At 36.7% G+C, this 24,193-nt stretch overlaps 1 protein-coding gene across 3 annotated transcripts in view; it reads right to left on the bottom strand.

Moving 5' to 3' along the window:
- Nucleotides 1–24,193, bottom strand: part of LOC124602326 (CLIP domain-containing serine protease B9-like) — a 188,210-nt gene that overhangs the window by 73,467 nt on the left and 90,550 nt on the right. For all 3 annotated transcript variants that reach the window (XM_047136314.1, XM_047136315.1, XM_047136316.1), the window contains exon 3: nucleotides 22,691–22,981. In XM_047136314.1, coding sequence (XP_046992270.1) covers nucleotides 22,691–22,981 — 291 coding nt within the window. The remainder of the gene's footprint in view (nucleotides 1–22,690; nucleotides 22,982–24,193) is intronic.

The raw sequence follows: 24,193 nt of genomic DNA, 5'->3' as shown, positions 1-24,193 counted from the left end.
CCAAAATGTTGTCAAGAAAAAACTTGACCACCCAGTGTGGTACAGCATGTAGCTGGGCACAATATGCTCAATTCCAATGACTACTTCACATCTCTAGCCATCCAGATCCTTCCCTCCACCAATAGCTTCTCTGAACTATGCAGATGGGTTTTACCCTTATAACACATTGTACACTCCCATAATTGTTCTGCCCTTAATCTCAGTTAATCCACTGTCACCACATCCTTCAAGCAACAGCTTCCATTACCTCCATCCTGTCACCTCCTTGCGATTCACATCCCCAAGTTGCCTTCTGCCTCTGCTGCTTCCGACTAGCTGCTACAATCATGCCATCTTATACACCTGACACCTCTCCTTCCCACATTCCTATTCAGCAAACTGGCTGCCTCCCTCAGTGCTGCTAGCCATCTGCCCTAGTCCCTCTCTCTCTGCCTCCAGCCTTCCTCTCCCTCAACCCACACCACCCAGCAGTACCCCCACCACAATCAGTCCACCGGCCACAAAAAGGGCATTGGCACTGTCTATGTTGCTGGCACCATATAGGTGCACAGCCATGTGTCTGTGTGTGTGCACACGTGTATGCACATGCATGTGCATGTTTTATGTTACACTAGCTCATCAAAGGGTAAGATCCAAAGGCTGGGAAGTTTTCTTCCTTCTGTTTGCGACTATTGACATCTCAGTGCTTCTGCTTTTTGGCAAGTGGTCTCTTTTAATCGTAAAGTATTTGTGTTTTTATTTATCTTATGATCAATATGTAATCACTCCAGCCTCCATGAACCATGGACCTCAGTGGGGTGGCTTGCATGCCTCAGCAATGCTGATAGCTGTACTGCAGGTGCATTCACAACAAAGAAGTGTGTGTTGTGAGACCTACAAATCTGTGGTTCCTGAATAGGGGCAGAAGCCTTTTCAGTAGTTGCAGGGGCAACAGTCTGGATGATTGATCGATTTGGCCTTGTAACATCAACCAAAATGGTATTACTGTGCTGGTGCTACAAATGGCTGAAAGCAAGGGAAAATTGCAGCCATAATTTTTCCAGAGAGCATGTAGCTTTAATGTAAGGTTAAATTATAATGGCATCCTCTTGGCTAAAACATTCCAGAGGTAAAATAGTCCCCCATTCAGATTTCCAGGTGAGAACTACTCAGATGACATCGTCATCAAGAAAAACAAAACTGGTATTCTACAGATCAGAGCATAGAAAGATGGATCCTTTAATCATGCAGCTAGGTTACAAAATTTAAAAAGGGAAATTGATAGGTTGAAGGAAGATATAGTGGGAATTCTTGAAGACTGGTGGCAAGAGGAACAGGACATCCGATCAGGTGAATACAGAGTTACAAAAACAATAGCAAATAGGGGTACTACAGGAGTAGGTTTAATAATAAATAAGAAGATAGGAATGTGGGTAAGCTACTACGAACAGCATAGTGAACACATTATTGCAGCTAAGGTAGACACAAACCAATGCCCACCACAGCAGCACAAGTTTATATGTCAACTAGCTGTGCAGATGATGAGTAGATTGAAGAAATGTATGATGAGACAAAACAAATTATTCAGATAGTCAATGGAAAACAAAATTGATTGTGATGGGGGACTGGAATTTGATAGTACAAAAAGGAAGTGAAGCATGGACTGGGAGAAAAGAATCAAAGAAGAAGCTGCCAGATAGAATTTTGCAGAGGGCTTGATTTAATCATAGCTAACACATGGTTTAAGAACCATGAAAGAAGGTTGTATATGTGAAAGAGACCTGGAGCCACTGGAAGGTTTCAGATTGATTATGTAATGATAAGACACATATTTTGGAAACAGATTTTAAACTGTACGACATTTCCAGGGGCAGATGTGGACTCCGACCACTATTTATTAGTTACAAACTGTAGATTAATATTAAAGAAATGTAAAAAAAAAGGTAGGAAATTGGGGAGGTGGGACCTGGGTAGGTTGAAAGAACTGAAGGTTGTTGAGAGTTTCAGGGAGAGAATTATGCAATGATTGATAGGAAAGGGAAAGGAATACATTAGGAGACAAATAGATAGTTTTAAGAGGTGAAATAGAGAAGGAAGCACAGGGTCAAACAGATAAAAAGGTAAGGCCTAATAGAAATCCACGGGTAATAAAGGAAATACTAAATTTAACTGATAAAAGGAGAAAATATAATGATGTAACAAACAAAGCAGGTGAAAGGGAATACAAATGTCTAAAAAAATGAGACTGGCAGGAAATGAAAAATGGCTAAGCAGGAATGGCTAGAGGACAAATGTAAGGATTTAGAAGCACACTTCACTAAGGGAGAAACAGATACCATCGACAGGAAAATTAAAGAGGCCTTTGGGGAAAAGAGAAGCAGATGTATGAATATCAAGAGCCCAGAAGGAAAACCAGTCCTAAGCTACGAAGGGAAAGCTAAAAGTTAGGAGGAGTATATGGAGTTTCTACACAATTGGAGATGAACTTGAAGGCAATACTACAGAAATGGAAGAGGATGACATCATACGGCAAGAAGAATTTTACAGAGCACTGAAAGACATGAGTCAAAACAGGGTTCTGGGAGTAGACAAGATTCCATCTGAACTACTGATAGCCTTGGAAGAGCCACCCATGACAGAAATTTTGTGTGTAGTGTGCAAGATGTATGAGACAGGCAAAATACCCTCAGAGTTCAAGAAGAACATAATAATTCCAATTCCAAAGAAAGCAGCTGATGACAGGTGTGAATATTATGCAACTACCAGTTTAGTAAATAATGGTTGCAAAACGCTAAAACAAATTGTTAACAGAAGAATGGAAAAACTGGTGGAAGAGCTGACATTAGGAAAGATCAGTTTGGATTCCAGAGAAATGAATTAAGGAGGCAATACTTACCCTACAACTTCTCTTAGAAGATAGGTTAAGGAAAGACAAACCTATGTTTATAACATTTGTAGTCTTAGAGAAAGTTTTTGACAATGTTGACTGGAATACTCTCTTTGACATTCTGAAGGTAGCAGGGATAAAATACAGGGACTGAAAGGCTATTTACAACTCGTACAGAAACGAGACAGCAGCTGCAAGAGCCGAGAGGTGTCGAAGGGAAGCAGTGGTTGAGAAGGGAGTGAAACAGGGTTGTAGCCTATCACTGATGTTATTCAAGCTGTGTATCAATTATACACTAAAGGAAATCAAAGAAAAATTGGAGTAGGAATTTAAGTTCACGGAGAAGAAATAAAAAATTTGAGGTTTGCCAATGACATTGTAATTCTGTCAGAGACACCAAAGAACTTGAAAGAGCAGTTGAACAGAAGGGACAGTGTCTTGAAAGGTGGCTATAGGATGAACATCAACAGAAATGAAACAATGATAATAAAATGTAGTTGAATTAAATCAGGTGATGCAAATGGAATCAGATTAGGAAACGAGACACTTAAAGTAGTAGATGAGTTTCGTTATTTGGACAGCAAAAAACTGATGATGGCTGAAGTAGAGAGGGTATAAAATGAAGAATGTCAATGGCAGGAAAAGCATTTCTGAAGAGGAGAAATTTGCTAACATTGAACATACCCCAATGGATAAAAATTGCAAGACCAAGGAGGAGTTGTGCAACATAAACGAAAGTTGGTAGGCATGTTTCTACATCTGAAAGAGGATTTCTATTCAAATTTCTTGCCAGTCACATAAGTGTGGCATTACTAGCACAACTATGAGAATGCAAATCAAGTTTGCATTAAATATATGCTGTAATGGATGTGAGTGTTAGTTACATTTGAGATTGGATTTGGCAAGTTGATGTTAGCCAAGCAAGCCTTTAAGGCAATGAAGACATCATTATCAACACCTCACTGAGTATGAATGAGGTCATGTAATAGCTATGAGAAGCTCAATGTTCCTTCTGTGATATTGCAGAAAGACTTGGCAGTAATGTAGCCACTTTACATTACTGATCACAGTGGTGATCACGGGAATGTGTGGTCACAAGAACACCGGTCTCCAGATGGCCACTTGGCTCTGTCAAATTGGAAGGCCATCATGTTTGGTGTATGGCTGTTTGGTTCGTGGGGTGCTCAACTGCACGGTCATCAGTGCCTGTACAAAGTCCCAATTTTTCACAGTCCAATTTCTCAGATTGTGCAATTTCTTACACTGTCCAATCAAGCCACTGTCACAGATGAGGATGATGATAAAATGATGAGGATAACACAAACACCCAGTCCCCAGGCAGATAAATTCCCCAACCAGGCCGGGAATAAAACCAGGGACCCCATGATCCAGAGACAGCAATGCTAGCCACTAGACCATGAGCTGTGGACCTGGTGTATGGCTGTGATGATCGTACTGCATCTGCAGCAGCAATTTGAGCAGTAGTTGGCACCACAGTGGCAAAATGAACTGTTACAAATTGGTTACTTCAAGGACAACTCCAAGTCGGTTGCCCAGTAGTGTGCATTCTATTGACCCCAAACCACTACCATTTGTGACTTCACTGGTGTCAAGCAAGAGCTCACTGCAGGGCAGGATCGACAGCTTTTGTGTTTTCTGATGAAAGCTGGTTCTGCCTCAGTGGCAGTGATGGGTGTGTATTTGTTAGAAGGAGACCAGTCAAGGTCCTGCAACCAACCTGCCTGCATGCTAGACACAATGGAGCTAAAGATGGAGTTACAGTCTGGGGTGTGACTTCGTGTAATAGCAGCAGCACTCTCGTGGTTATCCCATGCACCTTGACAGCAAATCTGTAGGTCATTCTGGTGATTCCACTTGTTGTACTCCCATTAATGAACAGCATTCCGGGGGTGATTTCCAACAGTATAATGCTCACCCACATACCACGGTTGTAACCCAACATGCTTTATAGGTGTCTGGCCTGCTTGATCACCAGATCTGTCTCCAACTGAGCACATATGAGATATAATTGGATGACAACTCCAGTGTCATCCACAATCAGCATTAACCATCTGTGTATTCACTGAAAAAGTGCAACTGATATGGGACTCTGTCCCAAAAGCTGACATTCGGTACCTGTACAACACAATGCATGCACATTTGCAGGCTCGTATTTCACATTCTGGCAATTACATGAGTTATTAATGTACCAGCATTTCACATTGTCAGTGGATTATCTCATGCTTACATTAACTAGTGATCTTGCAATGTTAATCGCTTAAATATGTTGCCTAGACTAATTCATTCCTGACATTTCATTACCCTACATTAATTATTTCTTGATGTTCGAATTTTTTCCCATCAGTTTAGATTTCAGTGCTAGGAAGTCTTTTCTGAAAGTATCTGTATGGAAGTGAAACACAGATGAGAAATAATTTAGACAAGAAGACAACAGAAGCTTTCGAAATGTGTTACACAGGAATGCGAAGATTAGATGGTATGAAGACATTGTTAATTACACATTTAAAATTTATTTGCCACATTTTTCTTTCATTTTATATTTTTTTCCTTTTGTTCCTACTGGCATATATAATTATGAGGATTTAACATACTAACTGAGGAAAAGTTTGTAAATTTCTTTTTTGGTATATTATTAATTGTGAAAAATGCAGTCAAGAACATTTATATAGATTTATGTAACTTATGACAGTGATATAACATCTGTAGATAGGGGACAGTGATATCGATATCAATAGTAGATGTGTAGCAGAAGGTGTGGGGGATGTGCATCTGTGAAGCATGGACGGGAAAATGATACTATGTTTTTATGAAAAGCACTCGGAATTGTATGGGCAGTGATACTGAACTATAAGAATGTCAATTTGCTTTACCACTGTGAAACGTAATGCCATCACCAGCAAACTTTAGGAGCAAATAAACCAGACTGTGAAAGTGCCACTAACAAGACTTTGTTGTGACCAAAACAAACAGTATTTTTATGCAAATGAACTTAGCTGGCATTGACATTCAGGTGGTGGAACTGTGTCATGTGTGTTTTATCATGCTGTGAAAGTGGAGACTTCAATGAACTGTGCAGTATATCTGACTTTCAATGATGTTACAGATGTTTGGACTGTGAGAACAGGATGGACATTGTTTACAGTGTGCATCACATAAAACAGCAATTCTGTGAACTGTGTATTTGTGTTTACAGCTACAGCTATATGAATGTGACGGAACTGTGTAGTTATGGATGAAATCATCATGAACAGTACACAAAGTGTATAAACAAATGCTGTCTATGTAATGTGCTCTGCAAGAGGAGACATGTCAACAACGGTCACATACCAGTGTCTTGTGGTTTGTTATTCGCCTCTGGGTTACTGAAACAGCTGTGCAGAAACTTTTTTTCCCATTTCATCAGAGAAGAATAACAAGCAGAACTGCCTTGTATCCTGCTCACAACATCGACACCCGCTGATGTCGTGCTGCCCAGCGCAACACTTTGAATGAAACAAAAAGTTAAGATGTTTTACCAAACACTATCCCCTGACCTAAAAACTTTGTTTCTCTATTAAAAGCAGTAGAATTATGGACTCCATTCATATCATTTCTTTGCTTGCTTATGTTTGCTTTCTGCTATCAAAAATAAAACTACCATTATTGAACTAATAATTGCATAGTAGTCATTGTTGCAACATAGGTAAACATAAACTTCTTCCTCTCATTACAACTATTTCTCCTTACATGTCAAAATTATTGCAGCCGCATTATTTTAGGTGACTGTATATATAGTTATGAGTACAACAATGTGATAGTGACGAGCTCTTGCAGTATTTCTTCAAAATTTTAAATTTCTTTACTGCATGTCTTCTCTTCCTTATCATTATATCTTTTTGCAGCTACCCTTCACCATCTACATATCTTCTTCCTTTTATTAGTCTAATAAGCATAATATAGTTAATTAATGGCCAGATAATCTTATAGCAACAATTAAATATACTGAATCAAAAATGTATCTGACGAACTGAAAGAAAATATTACATTTATGAATGTTACTGTTTTTATTCAGAAACCTCTGGTATACGGTTTATATGAATCAAAGTTGGAAAGGGGAAAACTTTCATACTCTTCCTAAATTTATTTATTTAGCCATCTGATATATTTAAGGTGATGCATGTTGTATCATTACATATAGGCCTTGACATTTTGATGAATTTTCTTATGCTTTCATAGCACGGATTACAGCACAATACATTTTGATATTGTATAGTGTATTCAGTTCTTTTTCCCAATACATGAATCTTTCCCTTGCATTTAAAATTACATACAAACATTTTTATTGTCTTTTGAATTGAACAATGGTTACTTCTTACCACATTTTAAAGTTTTCTTTTGAAGTACTCAGTAAATTCCTATACAGAATAAAGTGAGTTTTTCTCCAGTATTTCTCTGTGTTCTGAAAGATATTAATGTTATTTATTTTGCTGATACTGTTTGGAAGGCTTTCCAACAATTTCTTGTTTCATGTTGATGAACCTCATCATTTTTCTTAAAATTACTAATGTTTTTCTTAGTGGATACTAGTATTTCATATGTGTAAATATTTGTTGTTATAATGCTTAGCAGTTTAAATTTTGATCTGCAGCTTGTTAATTGTTTCACATTGGTCAATATGTTTATAGTCCTTTTCTGTACGATGAGTGTCTTCTTAATATGTACTGAGCTTCACATAGTTCTTTTCCAAATGATATTATTGAATCTGAACTTAATTAACTGTTAATACTATTGATGTGCTCTGTCCACATTAATTTATCACCTACATGGAGACGGAGAAACTTTACACATGTAACTTGTTCAAGTTTGTATTCCTTGACTTTTAACATTAACTCATTGTCTTTTGGTCAACTGTTTTTAAAGCTCATGATTTTTTTTTTTAATTTATTATAAGTTTATTATTTTTAAACTAGTTTTCTAGTATTATGGTATATTGATAATTTTTACTTATGGACCATCTGACAGCAACTAAATAAAACACAATTTTAGTGCCATACGTGTTTCGCCTTTATTTTCTGCAAGGTATCATCAGTGACCTGGAATATGTACATATGTTAGCTATTTAATTTACATTTTTGTCACTGCATTTGTCACTGCATTGAAACAAGTGTTCAGTTCATAGTGTGGAATGTGGGGAAAAAACCGCAAATTGGCATTCCTAAGAAGAAGAACAACACCAAAAATGCAACAGGAGCATAATATGTAAGAAATTGTCCATGAAACCTGTAAGTACAGTTCAAAACATTACTACTCAATAGGAAATACCAACCACCAGAACTGTTTATAATCTATAGGCACAGTGACAAAAATGTAAATTAAATAGCTAACATAAGTACATATTCCAGGCCACTGATGATGCCTTGCAGAAAATAAAGGCGGAACGTATATGGCACTAAAATTGTGTTTTATGCAGTTGCTGTAAGACGGTTCATAAGTAAAAATTATCAATATACCGTAATATTACACGCAACTGAGGAAGACAGGGCTACAATAGTTTTCTAGTCTACACAATACACTTATGTGTAGCTTCTTCCAGATCCATCCCTTAGTTACAATGTTTACATTTATTTTTGTTGAATTTCCTCTGGTAGGTCGTCAATATATATCAAGAACAGCAGTGGCCCTAGAACACATCCCTGTGCCCTGACATTCTGAACAGTATTTATTTCTCGACTCGTTTGTTATTTCTCCTTTTTTGTATTTGTTCATGAAGTAGGAGTTCATAACTCTGAATGAATAGCCTTTCACTCCCATAGAATTTTAGTTTTTCAAGTAGAATGTTGTTATTAACTACATTAAAAGTTTTTCATAGATCACAGAATACTTCTTTTATTGATTCCTCTCTGTCAAGTGTTTGCAGTACATAGTTTGGTCCTGGGTTTGTATCCCGCAACTGCTTAAATTTTAGTTAATAATCAGCATTGGCAGCAGAAGACTTCCGGCATAAGAAGTCACCCCTCATTATGCCAAAGGCCTTGTCAAAGAGGGCGGAAGAGCAGATAGAGGTTCAGGGCACTCTCTTGTCCTAGGGGTGGGAAACTGCCCCGAAAGGCAGAAGAATCAGCAGTGATCAATGGCATGAGGATGCAGTAGGCAATGTAAACCACTGCATTAAATACACATAGCATGTATCCACAGTACATGCGGCCTGTAATTGAAGAAGTGTCATGATGATCTCTCCACTGGCAAAAGATTCTGGAATAGTCCTCCATTCAGATCTCCAGGAGGGGACTGCCAAGGGGGAGGTTACCATGGGAAAAAGATTGAATAATCAAAGCAAGGATAATGTTCTGCAAGTCAGGGCATGGAATGTCAGAAGCTTGAATGTGATAGGGAAACTAGAAAATCTGAAAAGGGAAATGCAAGGGCTCAATCTAGATATAGTGGGGATCAGTGAAGTGAAGTGGAAAGAAGACAAGAATTTCTGGTCAGCTGAGTATAGGGTAATATCAGCAGCAGCAGAATATGGTATAACAGGAGTAGGAGTCATTATGAATAGGTAGGTAGGGCAGAGAGTGTGTTATTGTGAAGCCGGCTGGAGTGGCCGAGCGGTTCTAGGCGCTACAGTCTGGAATCGCGCGACCGCTACGGTCGCAGGTTCGAATCCTGCCTCGGGCATGGATGTGTGTGATGTCCTTAGGTTAGTTAGGTTTAAGTAGTTCTAAGTTCTAGGGGACTGATGACCTCAGAAGTTAAGTCCCATAGTGCTCAGAGCCATTTGAACCATTTTTTGTTACTGTGAACAGTTCAGTGATAGCGTCGTTCTTATCAGAATCGACAGCAAACCAACACCGACAACGATAGTTCAGGTATATATGCCGACATCACAAGCTGAAGATGAAGAGATACATAAAGTGTATGAGGATATTGAAAGGGTAATACAGTATGTAAAGGGATATGAAAATCTAATAGTCATGGGAGATTGGAATGCAGTTGTAGGGGAAGGAGTAGAAGAAAAGGTTACAGGAGAATACGGGCTTGGGACAAGGAATGAGAGAGGAGAAAGACTGACTTCTGTAACAAGTTTCAGCTAGTAATAGTGAATACTCTGTTCAAGAATCACAAGAGGAAGAGGTATACTTGGAAAAGGCAGGGTGATAAAGGAAGATTTCAATTAGATTACATCATGGTCAGACAGAGCTTCCAAAATCAGATACTGGATTGTAAGCCATACCCAGGGGCAGACATAGACTCAGATCACAATATAGTAGTGATGAAGAGTAGACTGAAGTTTAAGACATTAGTCAGGAAGAATCAATACACAAAGAAGTGGGATACAGAAGTACTAAGCAATGACAAGATACAGTTGAAGTTCTCTATGGCTATAGACAGCAATATGGAACAGCTCAGTAGGTAGTACAGTTGAAGAGGAATGAACATCTCTAAAAACGGCTATCACAGAAGTTGGGAAGGAAAACATAGGTACAAAAAAGGTAACAGTGAAGAAACCATGGGTAACAAAAGAAATACTTCAGATGATTGATGAAAGGAGGAAGTACAAAAATGTTCCAGGAAACTCAGGAATAGAGAAATACAAGTCACTGAGGAATGAAATAAATAGGAAGTGCACGGAAGCTAAGATGAAATGGCTGCAGGAAAAATGTGAAGACATCAAAAAAGAGACGATTGTCGGAAGGACAGACTCAGCATACAGGAAAGTCAAAACAACCTTCGGTGACATTAAAAGCAAGGTTGATAACATTATAAGAGTACAATGGGAATTCCACTGTTAAATGCAGAGGAGAGTGAGGATAGGTGGAAAGAATACATGGAAGCCTCTATGAGGGGGAAGATTTGCCTGATGTGATGAAGAAGAAACTGGAGTTGATTTAGAAGAGATAGGGGATCCAGTATTAGAATCAGAATTTAAAAGAGCACTGGAGGGCTTAAGATAAAATAAGGCAGAAGGGGTGGATAACATTCCATAAGAATTTCTAAAATCATTGGAGGAGTGGCTACAAAATGACTATTCATGTCAGTGTGTAGAATGTATGAGTCTGGCAACATACCATCTGAGTTTCGGAAAAGCATTATCCACACAATTCCAAAGATGGCAAGAACTGACAAGTGTGATACAGCAAGCTCATGCATTCAAGTTGCTTACAAGAATAATATAGAAAAGAATGGAAAAGAAAGTGGGGATGTGCTAGATGATGATCAGTTTGGTTTTAGGAAAGATAAAGACACAAGAGAGGCATATTCTGACATTGTGGTTAATAACGGAAGCAAGACTAAAGAAAAATCAAAACAGATTCATAGGATTTATCGACCTGGAAAAAGTGTTCGACAATGTAAAATGGTGCAAGATGCTTGAAATTCTGAGAAAAGTAGGGTTAAGCTGTAGGGGGGAGATGGGTCATATACAATGTGTACAACAGCCAAGAGGGAATAATAAGAGTGGATGACCAAGAATGAGGTGCTCTATTAAAAAGGGTGTAAGACAAGGATGTAGCCTTTCACCCATACTGTTCAATCTGTACATCGGGGAAGCAATGATGGAAATAAAAGAAAGGTTAAGGAGTGGAATTAAAATTCAAGGTGAAAGGATATCAATGACAAGATTTGCTGATGACACTGCTATGCTGAGTGAAAGTGAAGAAGAATTACATGATCTGCTGAATGGAATGAATGTCTAATGAGTACAGATCCAGAGTAAATCAAAGAAAGACAAAGGTAATGCGAAGCAGTAGAAATGAGAACAGCAAGAAACTTAACATCAGCATTGGTAGTCACGAAGTAGATGAAGTTAAGGAACTCTGCTACCTAGGCAGTAAAATAACCAATGATGGACGGAGCAAGGAGGACATCAAAAGCAGACTAGCAATGGTGAAAAGGGCATTCTTGGCCAAGATAAGTCTACATCAAATATTGGCCTTAATTTGAGGAAGAAATTTCTGAGAATGTATGTCTGTAGTACAGCATTGTATGGTAGTGGAACATGGACTGTGGGAAAACCAGAACAGAAGAGAATTGAAGCATTTGAGATGTGGTGCTACAGACAAATGTTGAAAATTAGGTGGACTGATACAGTAAGGAATGAGGAGGTTCTGCACAGAATCAGAGAGGAAAGGAATATGTGGAAAACACTGATAAAGAGAAGGGAAAGGATGATAGGAAATCTGTTAAGATATGAGGGAATGAAGTCCATGGTACTAGAGGAAGCTGTAGAGGGCAAAAAATGTAGAGGATGACAGAGATTGGAATACATCCAGCAAATAATTGAGGATGTAGGTTGCAAGTGCTGCTCTGAAATGAAGAGGTTAGCACAGGAGAGGAATTTGTGGCGGGTCAGAAGACTGATGGGGGAAAAAAAATGCCTCCACAAGTTCTTGTGTTGCTGAGGTAGTAAATTTATTTTTTTGGAACCCATGTTGGCTTCTAGTTATGATAAGTCTGCGACATGAAGCAGCTTATTGCTCTGTTATGCAGAATCACCCTAGTAATTTTTAAATTATCTGGATACCATCCTCCTTCGATTGCTTCATTAATCATTTTGGTCAATAGTTTAACAATAAATTTGAATGAAAGTGTAATAATCTTGTTTGAGGTACCATAGATGTCCTGGGTGTTTCTCAACTTGTTTATGATTCTTGTTACTTCTTCTTCACTTGTTGGATATAGGTATATAGAACTTTGTAGTGGATGTTTTTTCTCCATTAAAGCATTCATAGTACTTGTTGTTTGTGTTGGTATATCCTTTGTTGGATTTTTGTATATATTTATGTAGTAGTCATCAAATGCTTTGGCTATAGTTTCTGTGTTCCTCTGTAGTGAATTTTCCCATTGGATTTCTTTCGGGCTATTATTTTTATATGCTAAGTTTCCTGTTTCTGAATTTACGATCATCCACACTATTTTTGCCTTGTTGTTGGGTTTATAATGTCCCATTTAACATCCATTTTCCCTGTATATTTCATTACTTTGGTGTAGATTGAATGCAAGCAGTTAGTTTTATATTTAATTGTTCTATGCAGTACTTAAAGCCTTTTTCTTGACACAATGATGCCCTAAAATCAATTTATTCTGTCTTTTCTATGTGTTATGCATCTATTTTTGAGAGGGAGTGCTTTGTTACTATGTTCATAATATGTGGTTATGAAGAAGCCAAAACTGTGTGCATTTCCTTTGTCACTTTGAATTTCATTCCCACTTCCTTTAGCTATATTGTGACTGAATGTACTTATGTTGTTGTCATGCATGTCCTTTGTGATCAGACAGACAGTTTTCAGTTACTGTTACTTTAAAGTTATCAGGCTGTATAATGGTGACAAATAATCTATAGTAGATGCACTGTTTGTAGTAATTCTGGTATAATAACTGACTGTGTTACGTAAATTGTACAAGATCAGGAGTGAGCAGAGATCCTCTTTCAGTTTGAATTACAACTTCATTTGCTGAACACTCAACATCTTTTTCAGTATTGTATTTTACTAGATCAACTCTGATCTTTATCATGTTTGTTAGCCAATTTTTCACAATGTGCAGCTGCCCCCATTCCTGCAATGTGACCTGCAAAAGTGTGATGTTATTGAATAGTTCTGTAGATTGCACAGAGGTATTTCCTGCTCATGGAGCCAGTGTTCAGTGAAACACACCACTGTCAGGCTATCAACTCTCAATAGCGCTTCTACACTTACAAGTTTACTTCTTAAAGACAATATTTTGGTGCATGATTGATAGATCCAAATTGGTGTTTTTTTACATTGGTATTTTCCTGTTTTGGGTTTCTCCTAAAGAAGATCTATCTTGCCTTCTTATAAACCACCTACCACCATTTTTATTTTGCATTGTTTTAATATAGAGTGTATTGTTCAGATTTCTTATTTGTAGTATTCTGATTATTTTCATGAAGATAATGTGTCATGAGCATTCTCTATTAAGTGAACACTGTCATGTTTTTTATTATTTGTGCATACCTGGAAGAAATCTTTTCCTTGCCTAATCTGTTGATATGTAACTTGTGGATATTAAAATGGAATCTCATTAGTTTCAAATTAAAAGCTATCCTGCATTTGTTGAAATTGGAGTTATCTACAGAGAAGACAAGCATTTTGTTAAATAACTTAATTCTCTTGTTTAGCTCTAGTCTGTCATACCTGTTTGGTACTGTACTTAAAATTCCATTAGCCCTTGACTGTGACTGCACTATTTATAATACTGCTATGGTTTAAAGAGTCCTCAATGTCATTCGTTCCCACTAGTACTATATCACTTTGATTGAATTCTTCAGTCAGTTTTGTTACATTTTTTATGACCTCAGATAATGATGCACCTGGCTTTGTGATACTTTGCACAGCAAATGTATCATCTAGTTCAGAGTTAATCAAATAATGTAAATACTTTCCATGACTATCTGTTAGTACAAGAATTCTTTTCTTCTCTGTCTCAGACATTTCTGCAGGCTCTTCTTTGAAGACAGAGTGTTCTTCAGTGTGAATACAGTTTGAAATGTTTGTTTTAATAGCTGCTACAGCAGCATATGACATTTGGGTGCTTTCCTTTTGATTTGTTTCAGTGCTACCCTTTCTATGATCACTAACTACATCCAGCACTAAATGGATATCAAGTTATTTATCACTATTTCTTTATTTGGCACACTCAAACAGTGTAGCAAGCTCAGCTTCATATTCTAATGCATTTTCTTTGTGTGTCGTGGTGGTTTGTTTATGTATGGATTGTGACAGTATCAGACTTGGATCAAATGCATCTTATGATTGCAAACATTTTATATCTGCAATTGACACTTGATTTAGAGCACAATTTATGTCTAGATTTCTTTTTTAATTCTTTTTTCTGGTGAACACTAGTTCTTGTTGCAGATATTTGTGTTTGGCACTCGCGTACAAAGATAACTCTCCAAGTGTTTAATGTTTATTCCTCATTCCAGTACATTCCACTATGCTTAAGGTTCTTGATATTTCCACAAAAGTTTATATATTTGATGTCTGTTCCTCTATTTCCTGTTTCAGAGATGCAATTTTGCTTTCTTGAGCTTGAAGCATATCGATCACTTGAATTCCGTAGCAACTTTATTGCTGATCTGTATTATGCAAACTATGGTATGCTGTGTTGTGCTACCACTGTTTTGAATTGGTTGAAATTATGGTCATGATGAGGAACTTACATGTATGTTGAAAATAAATTTGGGTTTTACATAAATAGGAAAGTCAGATTAGCAAAATGTTACTGTTTATTGTGATTATAGTTAGCTAGTATCGGCACCACCAAAGATCTAAGGTCTTAGTGGATGAAAAATGTTTAAAGGAAATGAAAATGTACGATTTTTGTAAACTATGTCAGTTCAGTTACTGTTGCATCATTACTGTGAGAAAAAGGCATAATTGAAAGTGGTATTTTCAGACCAGGGCAAATGTAAAGATTATATGAGATACTTGAAGAATCAGTTATAAAGAAAAATATATTCCATGGCTTAACATACAAGTCTTATTATTATGAATGGAATATAATTATTATGCTCACAGCATTTTTCTATATGAGGGTATAGTATTAAGATTTATGGTAGTGTGATGCTATTATGAACAAGTTTATTGAGATTCTGTTATATTCATGAGGTTTACATCCAGATGAAGTTTTGTGAGATATTCTGCAATTTATGGCATTTTGAAGAGGTTTATAAAGTATTCTGTGATATGATGATAATAATGATGATGGGGGTGATGATGATGTAGAGATGTTGATGTGTTAGGGAAAATTGCAGGCTTTCAATAGGTAAAAGAATAGATTTTTTTGAGTACAGTTTTGTTAAATCAGAGCTGAGGAGGCTTATGTACAGAAAACAACATAATGGCAAAACTCTCTATGTTGCATACATTATTTAAATAGCATTTTGACATATATCACAGTAGCAAAGAACAAGTAGATAATAGACAGCATAAGACAGTTTTCTTAGACCATTAAACAACATAGTTCTATACAAAAAAGGTCATATTGAACCAACATTTGAAATATTTTGACTGTAATGCTGAAATATTTAGAGGAGGTCACTGCAAAATACTTATCAATGAAGAAAAATGTATGTTCAAAATACTATGTGCTCAAAATAAGAGTAACACAGTCTAAGGCAAAAGAAATATAACAAATTACAGAGAGTGATTGTTTATAATTTTAAGGTGTTCAACTATTGGATCATCAGCGCCCTAACAGCTTACACAGATAAGTCAAAAACTAGCAAACTAGCTAATTTTGTGAATGGATATTTTTCAGTATTGCACAGATGTAATCACAAAAATTACCAAAATAGTGATGTTTGTTGAGGAACAAAATGTATAGACAACATACAAGATCTATTGTGAACAATAGATGGCTATCTCACCTCATGCAATTTTCAGAGTACCTAAAACCAAATACAGTTGTTCAGCAACTAAATGAAGATAGATGATGTAACTTTTACACAGACAGAAATAGAGGAAACAATAACAAACCTGCCTGCAAACAACATTCCTTGTGAAAATGGTGTAACTAATAAGATTCTTTGTCTATTGTACAGCATTTTTCCGAGCTATCTTCCCACTTTATGTAACAGTTGCCTAAAGTACACTTCTCAGATAGTTGGGAGAACTAAAATAGTACCCATTCTCAAACTTGGTAAAGGAAATGGAATAGAAGTGTCCAAACTTTGTCCAATCAGCCTTTTTTAAACAAAGGGAGAAATACTGGAAAAGCTATTAATTAACAGAATTATGCAGATGTATTGTCTAAGGATCTCCTAAGCAACAAGCAGTATCGATTTACTCCATAGAAAGGGACAGCAAATGCATTGTTGGTTGTTAAGAACTTAGTAGAGGAAAGCACATCGCAAGGACAGTGTGAAATAATGGTCAGTCTTGATGTTCTGGAAGCTTTTGACATAGCTGGGTAGCCCAACATCCTTAAAGTGTTACTGGAATTTCGAAGTCCTGGGAATTATATAGGGTGATTTTTTTCCACCATGTACAATCTCTACAGACTGATCAATGAGAGGATATGGAACAAAAAAAATCTAATGAACTTATGTCTGGAAACACATGGTTTCAATGCCAGAGACCATTTATTCAATCATACTTTGTTACAGAGACTGTAGTCTAATAAACACTGTACCATGCAGCCACAGTTACAGCATGCATGGTTTCCTCCTAGAGGATGCTGCTGTTTCTCTCATACGTCATGCCCTCGCACCCTCCCCTGCCATAATCATTGGTAATGTTGTGTCCAACTCACTTCTCTTGCTGACTCACCTCATAGTGGATATAATACAGTGTTGTACATGATGGTTCCATATTTGAATCAAGAGCTTGCCCACACAGTGTTTACCTATGGAAAGGCAAGTGGCAATGGGTAGCAGGCAGCAAAGTTGTATCAACAACCACAGCATTCAATGTTGGCAACAGCGTTTTGCTGTTTGTCTGAGACAGGGTCATTTCAGAAAGCAGGAAATCATGAAGTACCTACCCGAAATTTTCAGACACTGCACTTGGAAGACAAGTAACACTTTGGAAGGCAACCACCATGTCAGTAGCGGGAAGTTGGTCTGCGAGTACATGGTAAGCCAGATGGCCATGTAGAATATTCTCAATGACAGTTGTTACTATCCTTATCAGGGCTTATTAGCAACAGACAGTTTTGTCACTGGTATCTTCACCGGGCAACTATGATTTCAGGATTTTTATCATCCATCCTATTCACAGATGAGGTCACTTTTACACGAAGTGGTATGTTCAACTTTCATAACAGTCATCTGTGGGGTAGTATGCAGTACCCGAATGGCATGGTGACAGCGAATCATCAGCATCTGTGCAGCTGGAATGTGTGGGCTGGGATAATTGGCAACCATGTTATGGGAACAGTCTTCCTTCCATCTCTCCTAACAGGCCAGAACTAACAACATTTCTTGCAGGTGCCATTGAGATTCAAACGATATGTGGCTGCTACATGATGGTGCTCCAGCCCACTTCGCTGTTAATGTCTGAAGGCATCTCAATCATGTTTTCCCTGGTCGATGAATTTGATGAGGGGGTCCAGTTGCATGGCCTGCTCATTCAACGGATCTTAAACCATGCAATTTCTGGTTATGGGGCCGTCTCAAAAGTATCATTTATACAGAGCCCATTCCAGATGTGGAGGCAATGGAGCAGCACATTCATGCTGTCTTAGACACAGTTTGGATGCATCCTGGCTGATGTGAACGTGAGAGACAGAACATGCTACAGCACACACATGCATGCATTGAGACACATGGAAACCATTTTCAACACATGCTGTAGCTGTGGCTGCATGGTACAATGCATATTAGACTGCATTCTCTGCAACAATGTATGATTGAATAAATGGTCTCTAGCATGGAAATCATGCATTTCTGGCCATAAGTTCATTAGATCTTTTTTGTTTCGTATCCTGTCATTGATCAATCACTATAGTTTGTACACAGTCAAAAAATCACCCTATATAATCTAAGTAAACACTTTTTCAGAGACAGAAGAGCTGTATTGGCATTTAACAACACCAAACTAGAAAAGAATGTGACAGAAGGGTGCTGACAGGGATCTTGCTGTGGCCCAGGTATTTGGGATATCCAGTATAATTCTCTGCTGAATTTTGATTACACAGGCAACACAAAGGTGGTAACATTTGAATATGACTTAATTGTGTTTCTGAAAGCACAGAATGTCATTATTGCTGAGGAGCTCTGCTATACAGAAATGGTAAAAACAGTTTGGCCACAAAACAACAAAATCCATTTTAATGAGCAAAAACTGAAAGTAATGCTAACAACAAGGAGAAGGCATAAACACAAAGCAACAGTTAGTATATTTCTAAAGAATAATGTTTTGCAACAAACTGAAGTATTAAATTACTTGAGTATTATTATTATTGATTCTAAATTTATGTTCAACAAACACATTCATTACATGACTGAAAAATGTTCAAAACTTATTCATTTTTTTTATCTAAATTAGCAACTTTCAACTGGGGACTTTGTTCAAGAGCAGGGAAAATAGTTTACAAAAGACAGTATACTACCACTGCTGGTATATGCAGTACCTGCTTTGATTCATGCACAAAGAAGAAAATATAACTGTATGAAGGTTCAAAGAACCCACCCCTACTTGATCAACATAAAGATTGTTCAGGCCTACAGAACAATGTCTACTGAAGCATCATGCATTCTAAAAGACCTTACAGCAATAATTATTAACCTCCAGACAATAGTGGAAGAATATAAAATTATAAAAACTAAACATGCCTATTCTATAGACATTCCCTTAGATTACAAACAATGGCCCCATCTAGCAAGCACAGTAACTTTACAAGAAAGTTACAAAGTCAAGGAATATCCAATAGATGTTTATATCATGGAGTTATTCAGAGAACAGAACAGGTTTAAGAGTGATAGTAATCATTAATGGCACACCTGCCTATTAGTTAATGTACACACTAGAGAATGGGTGCACCATCAACCATGGAGAACAATTATCAGTCTTGCGAGCCTTAGAGAAACTACTGGACTTACAAGAAATAAGTGTTAAAATGGCACCTGTAATACGTATAGACAGATTATCCTAAAATCATTGAAAAATTCGAGGTATCACAAATTTTGATAGAAAAGGTGAGAAACAAAATTAAGAAATTGTAAGAGAAAATGGCATATTAACTTCAAATGTTTGAAAGCACATGTATGAACTCCTGGGAATGAACTGGCAGACAAGCTCGCCAAATAAGCAGCTTGAGAAAATGCAACAGAAAGCTACAACAGATTCCCTTTATCTGTGATTGGAAGAAAGTTAAGATGCACTTTGAAAGAGAAATGGGACAGATAATGGAGTGAAACTACAAAAAGAGTGGATCACAAAAGACTTTTTTCCTTCTAATTTTTCAGTGCCATCTTCCCATAAACTTACCACAGTCATCAAATCATACAATATTAACTGGGTATGGAAAATTAATGTCTTACTATTAACAGTTCAGGCTATTCCCAAGTGTTGCTTGTATGTGCAGAGAGGGTTCTCAAACAACAGATCACCTGTTATAGGAGCGTTGTGAACTTAACACAGAGAGAGGTGCCCTAAGGAGGAGTATTACGGAAAAGGATGCAGCTGGAAAATCGATAAACCAATTTTAGTAAAGTTCTACATGAAATAATTTCACAAATTTGAAATTTAATAACATTTCCCAGCTTATGAATAATTATGATACTAAAAGTTAAAAATAGAAATTTCTACCTGAAAACATTATAGTGACTGTACAGAAGTCTTCTATTGTGAATAATTTTCACCCACATTACTGTAACCCATTATAATTAGATTTATTTTTTATGTATCTTGGCATCTAAACATGTACCGTACTTTTACAAATATTGTGATGGGGCATGTTCCAAATAAATGAAATGAAATGAACTAAAGAAAGGTAATGCATAAGATACAGAAATTTACAGTCCCATCTCCCTCCCATCATCAATCTCGTCAATAAAAGACTCACCCTTGAAACACTAACAGGTTATCTTGACTAAATATAGCCTCCTCAGTGATGCTGAAATAGTAAAAGTACACAACATTTGACAAAGCTCAGCCTAAAATTTTACTGAATTAACTATATGTACAGTCATAAGCAACATGAAGAGTGACCAATGATTGGCCCTAAACCTATCCACTATGCAAGCAAATTTCTAGTGATAGATTTATCGGACCCAAAATATGTTGAGATAAAAATGCTTCAACAGGGCAATATTGTTATTGCTACATCAATGACATCCCAGAAGGAAAAAGAATTCATATTGCTTATATACACAATATTTTAATATCAATTAAAGCACAAAAGTGCTGGTAGAAAAAGCAAAACATGAAGTAAGTAAACAGTGTGCACATCAGGTTAAGACGCAAAATAAAATGTAAATGATAACTTAAAAAATGGTGCAACAAACAATCAGAAGTTTAGGGCATGACTGTTGACCTACAGATTCAGTGGAGATGAAGAAAGAGAAGGAAGATTAGTGTTCACAATGAGAGCATCAGAGGTAAATACTAGGCATCTACCAATCTTTCATGCATATAAATAAAACCAGTAGCTATTATTACACTAACAAGGAACAAAGATTACACTTAACTGACATTTAACAATGAAGCAAAACACAGAAAACGGTATTTTGTAAGACAGAATAAACTACACGAAAGGCTGATATCAAACAGAACACTGAATTAAACATATTTAAAAATGCAGTTAAAGGATATTTATAAGCAATATAACCTCTATAGTCAAAAGATAACATAAATTAATCTTCATCAGCAAACAACTGTGAAGTCCATGACAGGGTACTTATCACTAAGACAGTTTCTTCACATTTCATTTGCATATGGAGCATTGCAAATATTCTAATCTTGTCATTATTGCCCCTGTGGAAACAACACATAAAGAGCTGAAGTATATTCCTAAATTCCTCACTTAATATTGGTTCTCAAAATTTTGTACATAGGCTTTTGTGGGATAATCGTTGTCTATGCATCTGCGAGTTCAAGGTCCTCAGCATTTCTGTGAAAAACTCCCATGAGTGAAACAACCCTGTGACAATTTGTGATGTACATTTTTTTCAATATTCCCTGCTCTACATATGAATGAGCACACGTGATCATTCTACTTCAAATCGCCACAAATTGTTATGCTCACAAAAGTACAAGGTGGCATTCCAAATGCAGCTCAAAGGTGTTTTAGTCACAGAATAATACTTTTCTGTATTTTGTGAAGTGTACAATCTTGTATTTCTATAAATTTAAAGCAAGTTGCCAATTTTTGTAATATTATCGAGCTACTATCTGGATATTTGTTACATAGTACTTTGTTGTAGATAACCACTTCATTTGCAAAAAGTATGAGGAAACTGTTATTATTGTCTGTCATGTCATCAATATACAACGTGAACAGCAAGTCTTAATACACTTACCTGCAGCACACCTGAAGTTACTTGTACTAACATTGCTGACTCTCCCTCCAACATTACATACTGCATCATCGTTACCAAGAAATTCTCAATCCAGTCAGAAAGTTTGTTTCATAAACCATATGAACATACTTTTGTTAATAAATATTATAGGTGTTGGTACAGTACTGATTCAAATGCTTTTCAGAAGCCAAGAAATACTGTGGCTGCCTAACTGCCTTATACCATGGCTTTCACAATGTTATATGAGAAAAGTATGTATTTGGTTTTGCCTGACAACTATTGACTTGACTACTATTATTACTAATACTACTAGTACTACTTCTTTGTGCCACTGACAGCCCTTGCCTATTAACAGAATTTCTTTGGGTTTTGTGAGAGCTCTTTCAATAATATTCTTCTATGGTAACTGTTGAAGGCTTCATGCATTGCCCTTCTGACTGCTAAGGATGTTTCGTTATGGATGTTTCGTTATGAATCTTCCTATCTGCAGCTGCAGCCCTTTCCTTTGTTTTACACCTGTAGTAATAGCTATTTCTTTAGAGAGAATATATACCCTGGATGGTCCCTCCAACTATAAACTGTTCTACTAGGTGCATTCTGTCCATTGCTTAACTTTTATTTATTGTTTGTCTTTCTCTTAAGCCAGTATTGTAAGAATGATCAGTGGGTTGAAAAAAACTAACTACGATGAGCTCTTCACTTTTAATTTTTTCTACAAACAAATAATCAGTCTGGATCATACCAACAAAGATAAAAATCATTGTTTGACATTCCCATGTTAATGTGCTAGAATACACTAAAAAAAGTCATTCATGAACAGGTTAAGAAAGAAAACCTACCTTCATATCCTAGGAGTGCCATCCATGGAAACTGTCCTATCGTGGCATTTTGACCAGAAATTATTTTGTTTATATCTGATAATTCTCCACAAGTGCCATTCAATAACTGAAAATTATTATGCCTCAAAAGGTTGTCTGAACGTGGACAGCACACTTTGACTTCATCACCACTCGAGCAAGGCAAGAAAAGAAGTTGCTCTGGTCTCTTCAGTGAGTTCACACAGTCAGTCAGATTTTTGCAGGTGTATGGAGATTGACATCGATATATTTGTGCATAACCCACGTGCAGAACTGCAAACACTCAAAGTTAGTAAAAGGTGCTAATACAATTCAGTCATGTTGTACATTGATTAAACTTCAGTCAGTCAGCATATGCTATCCAGCACTTCCCAAATCTGGATAAATTCTAGTATCTGATTCCATTCGTCAGCTTTGAGTAATGATGTCATAACTAAGGTAAACACACTACGTAAAGGCAATCTATGAAAGCAATCGATCATGCTCATAAAGAAACGAATGTAATACACAATAAAATTACAATCGCATTCATGCAGTTATTTACTTAGTCATGAATTATATTGAAATAAACTGAAGATAATGAAAATAATTAAGAACAAGAATTAAAAACAAATTTTCATGTCTGGTAACAAGTATTCTCCTAATTTATGCGACTAGAAAAGCACAGACCACCTTTAAATTGCATTATGGTAAGGCACATGGTGAAGTCATACTGTTATAAAATAGTGTTAATTTTATATTAATTATTGAATCTTAATGGGAGAAGCACAGGAAAGTGGGAGTTTTGGGTGGGGAGAAACTAAAATGTGTCAGAAAAATGGGAAGATTAAATGAATGACAACAACAACAAAAAAATACGAACAGTAGCACAAAATGTGGGGAAACCAACACACTAAATTCTAAAAGAAAAGCCAGTACATGATACATGAATATCTACAAAAATAAAGAATATTGGAATCGATAACTAGAATTAACATATGTAGGTGATTTGCAGTTACAGATTCGAACCACTCCATGATTCATTTGCAAATTAGTTTTGCCATTGTATGCGCTGGACTGTACTACCATTTCTACATTTTTAATTGCTCTCCAAAACTACTGCAGTGTATAACAAAAACTGGAATCGATAAATAGAACTGACCTTCTATATAGGTAAATTCTAGTAACTGATTCCAATATTAGAGACTTTTTTGCAGTAGTTCAGAGAGCAATTACAAATGCAGAAATGATATTAGCCTACATTTTAGTACACACATGTGCTGAAAAAATGATCTAATTAATGAAGCATCGAATGGCTGGAATCGGTAACTAGAAATGACCTATATAGGAGGTGAATTCTAGTTGCCAATTCTAACTTTTGGATGGTTCATAATTTTGGACATTTTTACAGTAAGTCTGTGGACTTTGTTTCTGTAGGATTTCTAGATTTCTTATTGATCTCAGAACCACTATGAAAAACTAATAAATATTGTAGGTATAGCTTCC

Source organism: Schistocerca americana, chromosome 1 (genome assembly GCF_021461395.2).
Source record: "Schistocerca americana isolate TAMUIC-IGC-003095 chromosome 1, iqSchAmer2.1, whole genome shotgun sequence".
Taxonomy (NCBI): domain Eukaryota; kingdom Metazoa; phylum Arthropoda; class Insecta; order Orthoptera; family Acrididae; genus Schistocerca; species Schistocerca americana.
Note: the sequence above shows the minus strand (reverse complement) of the source record. Positions and strands in the feature narration are given on the sequence as shown.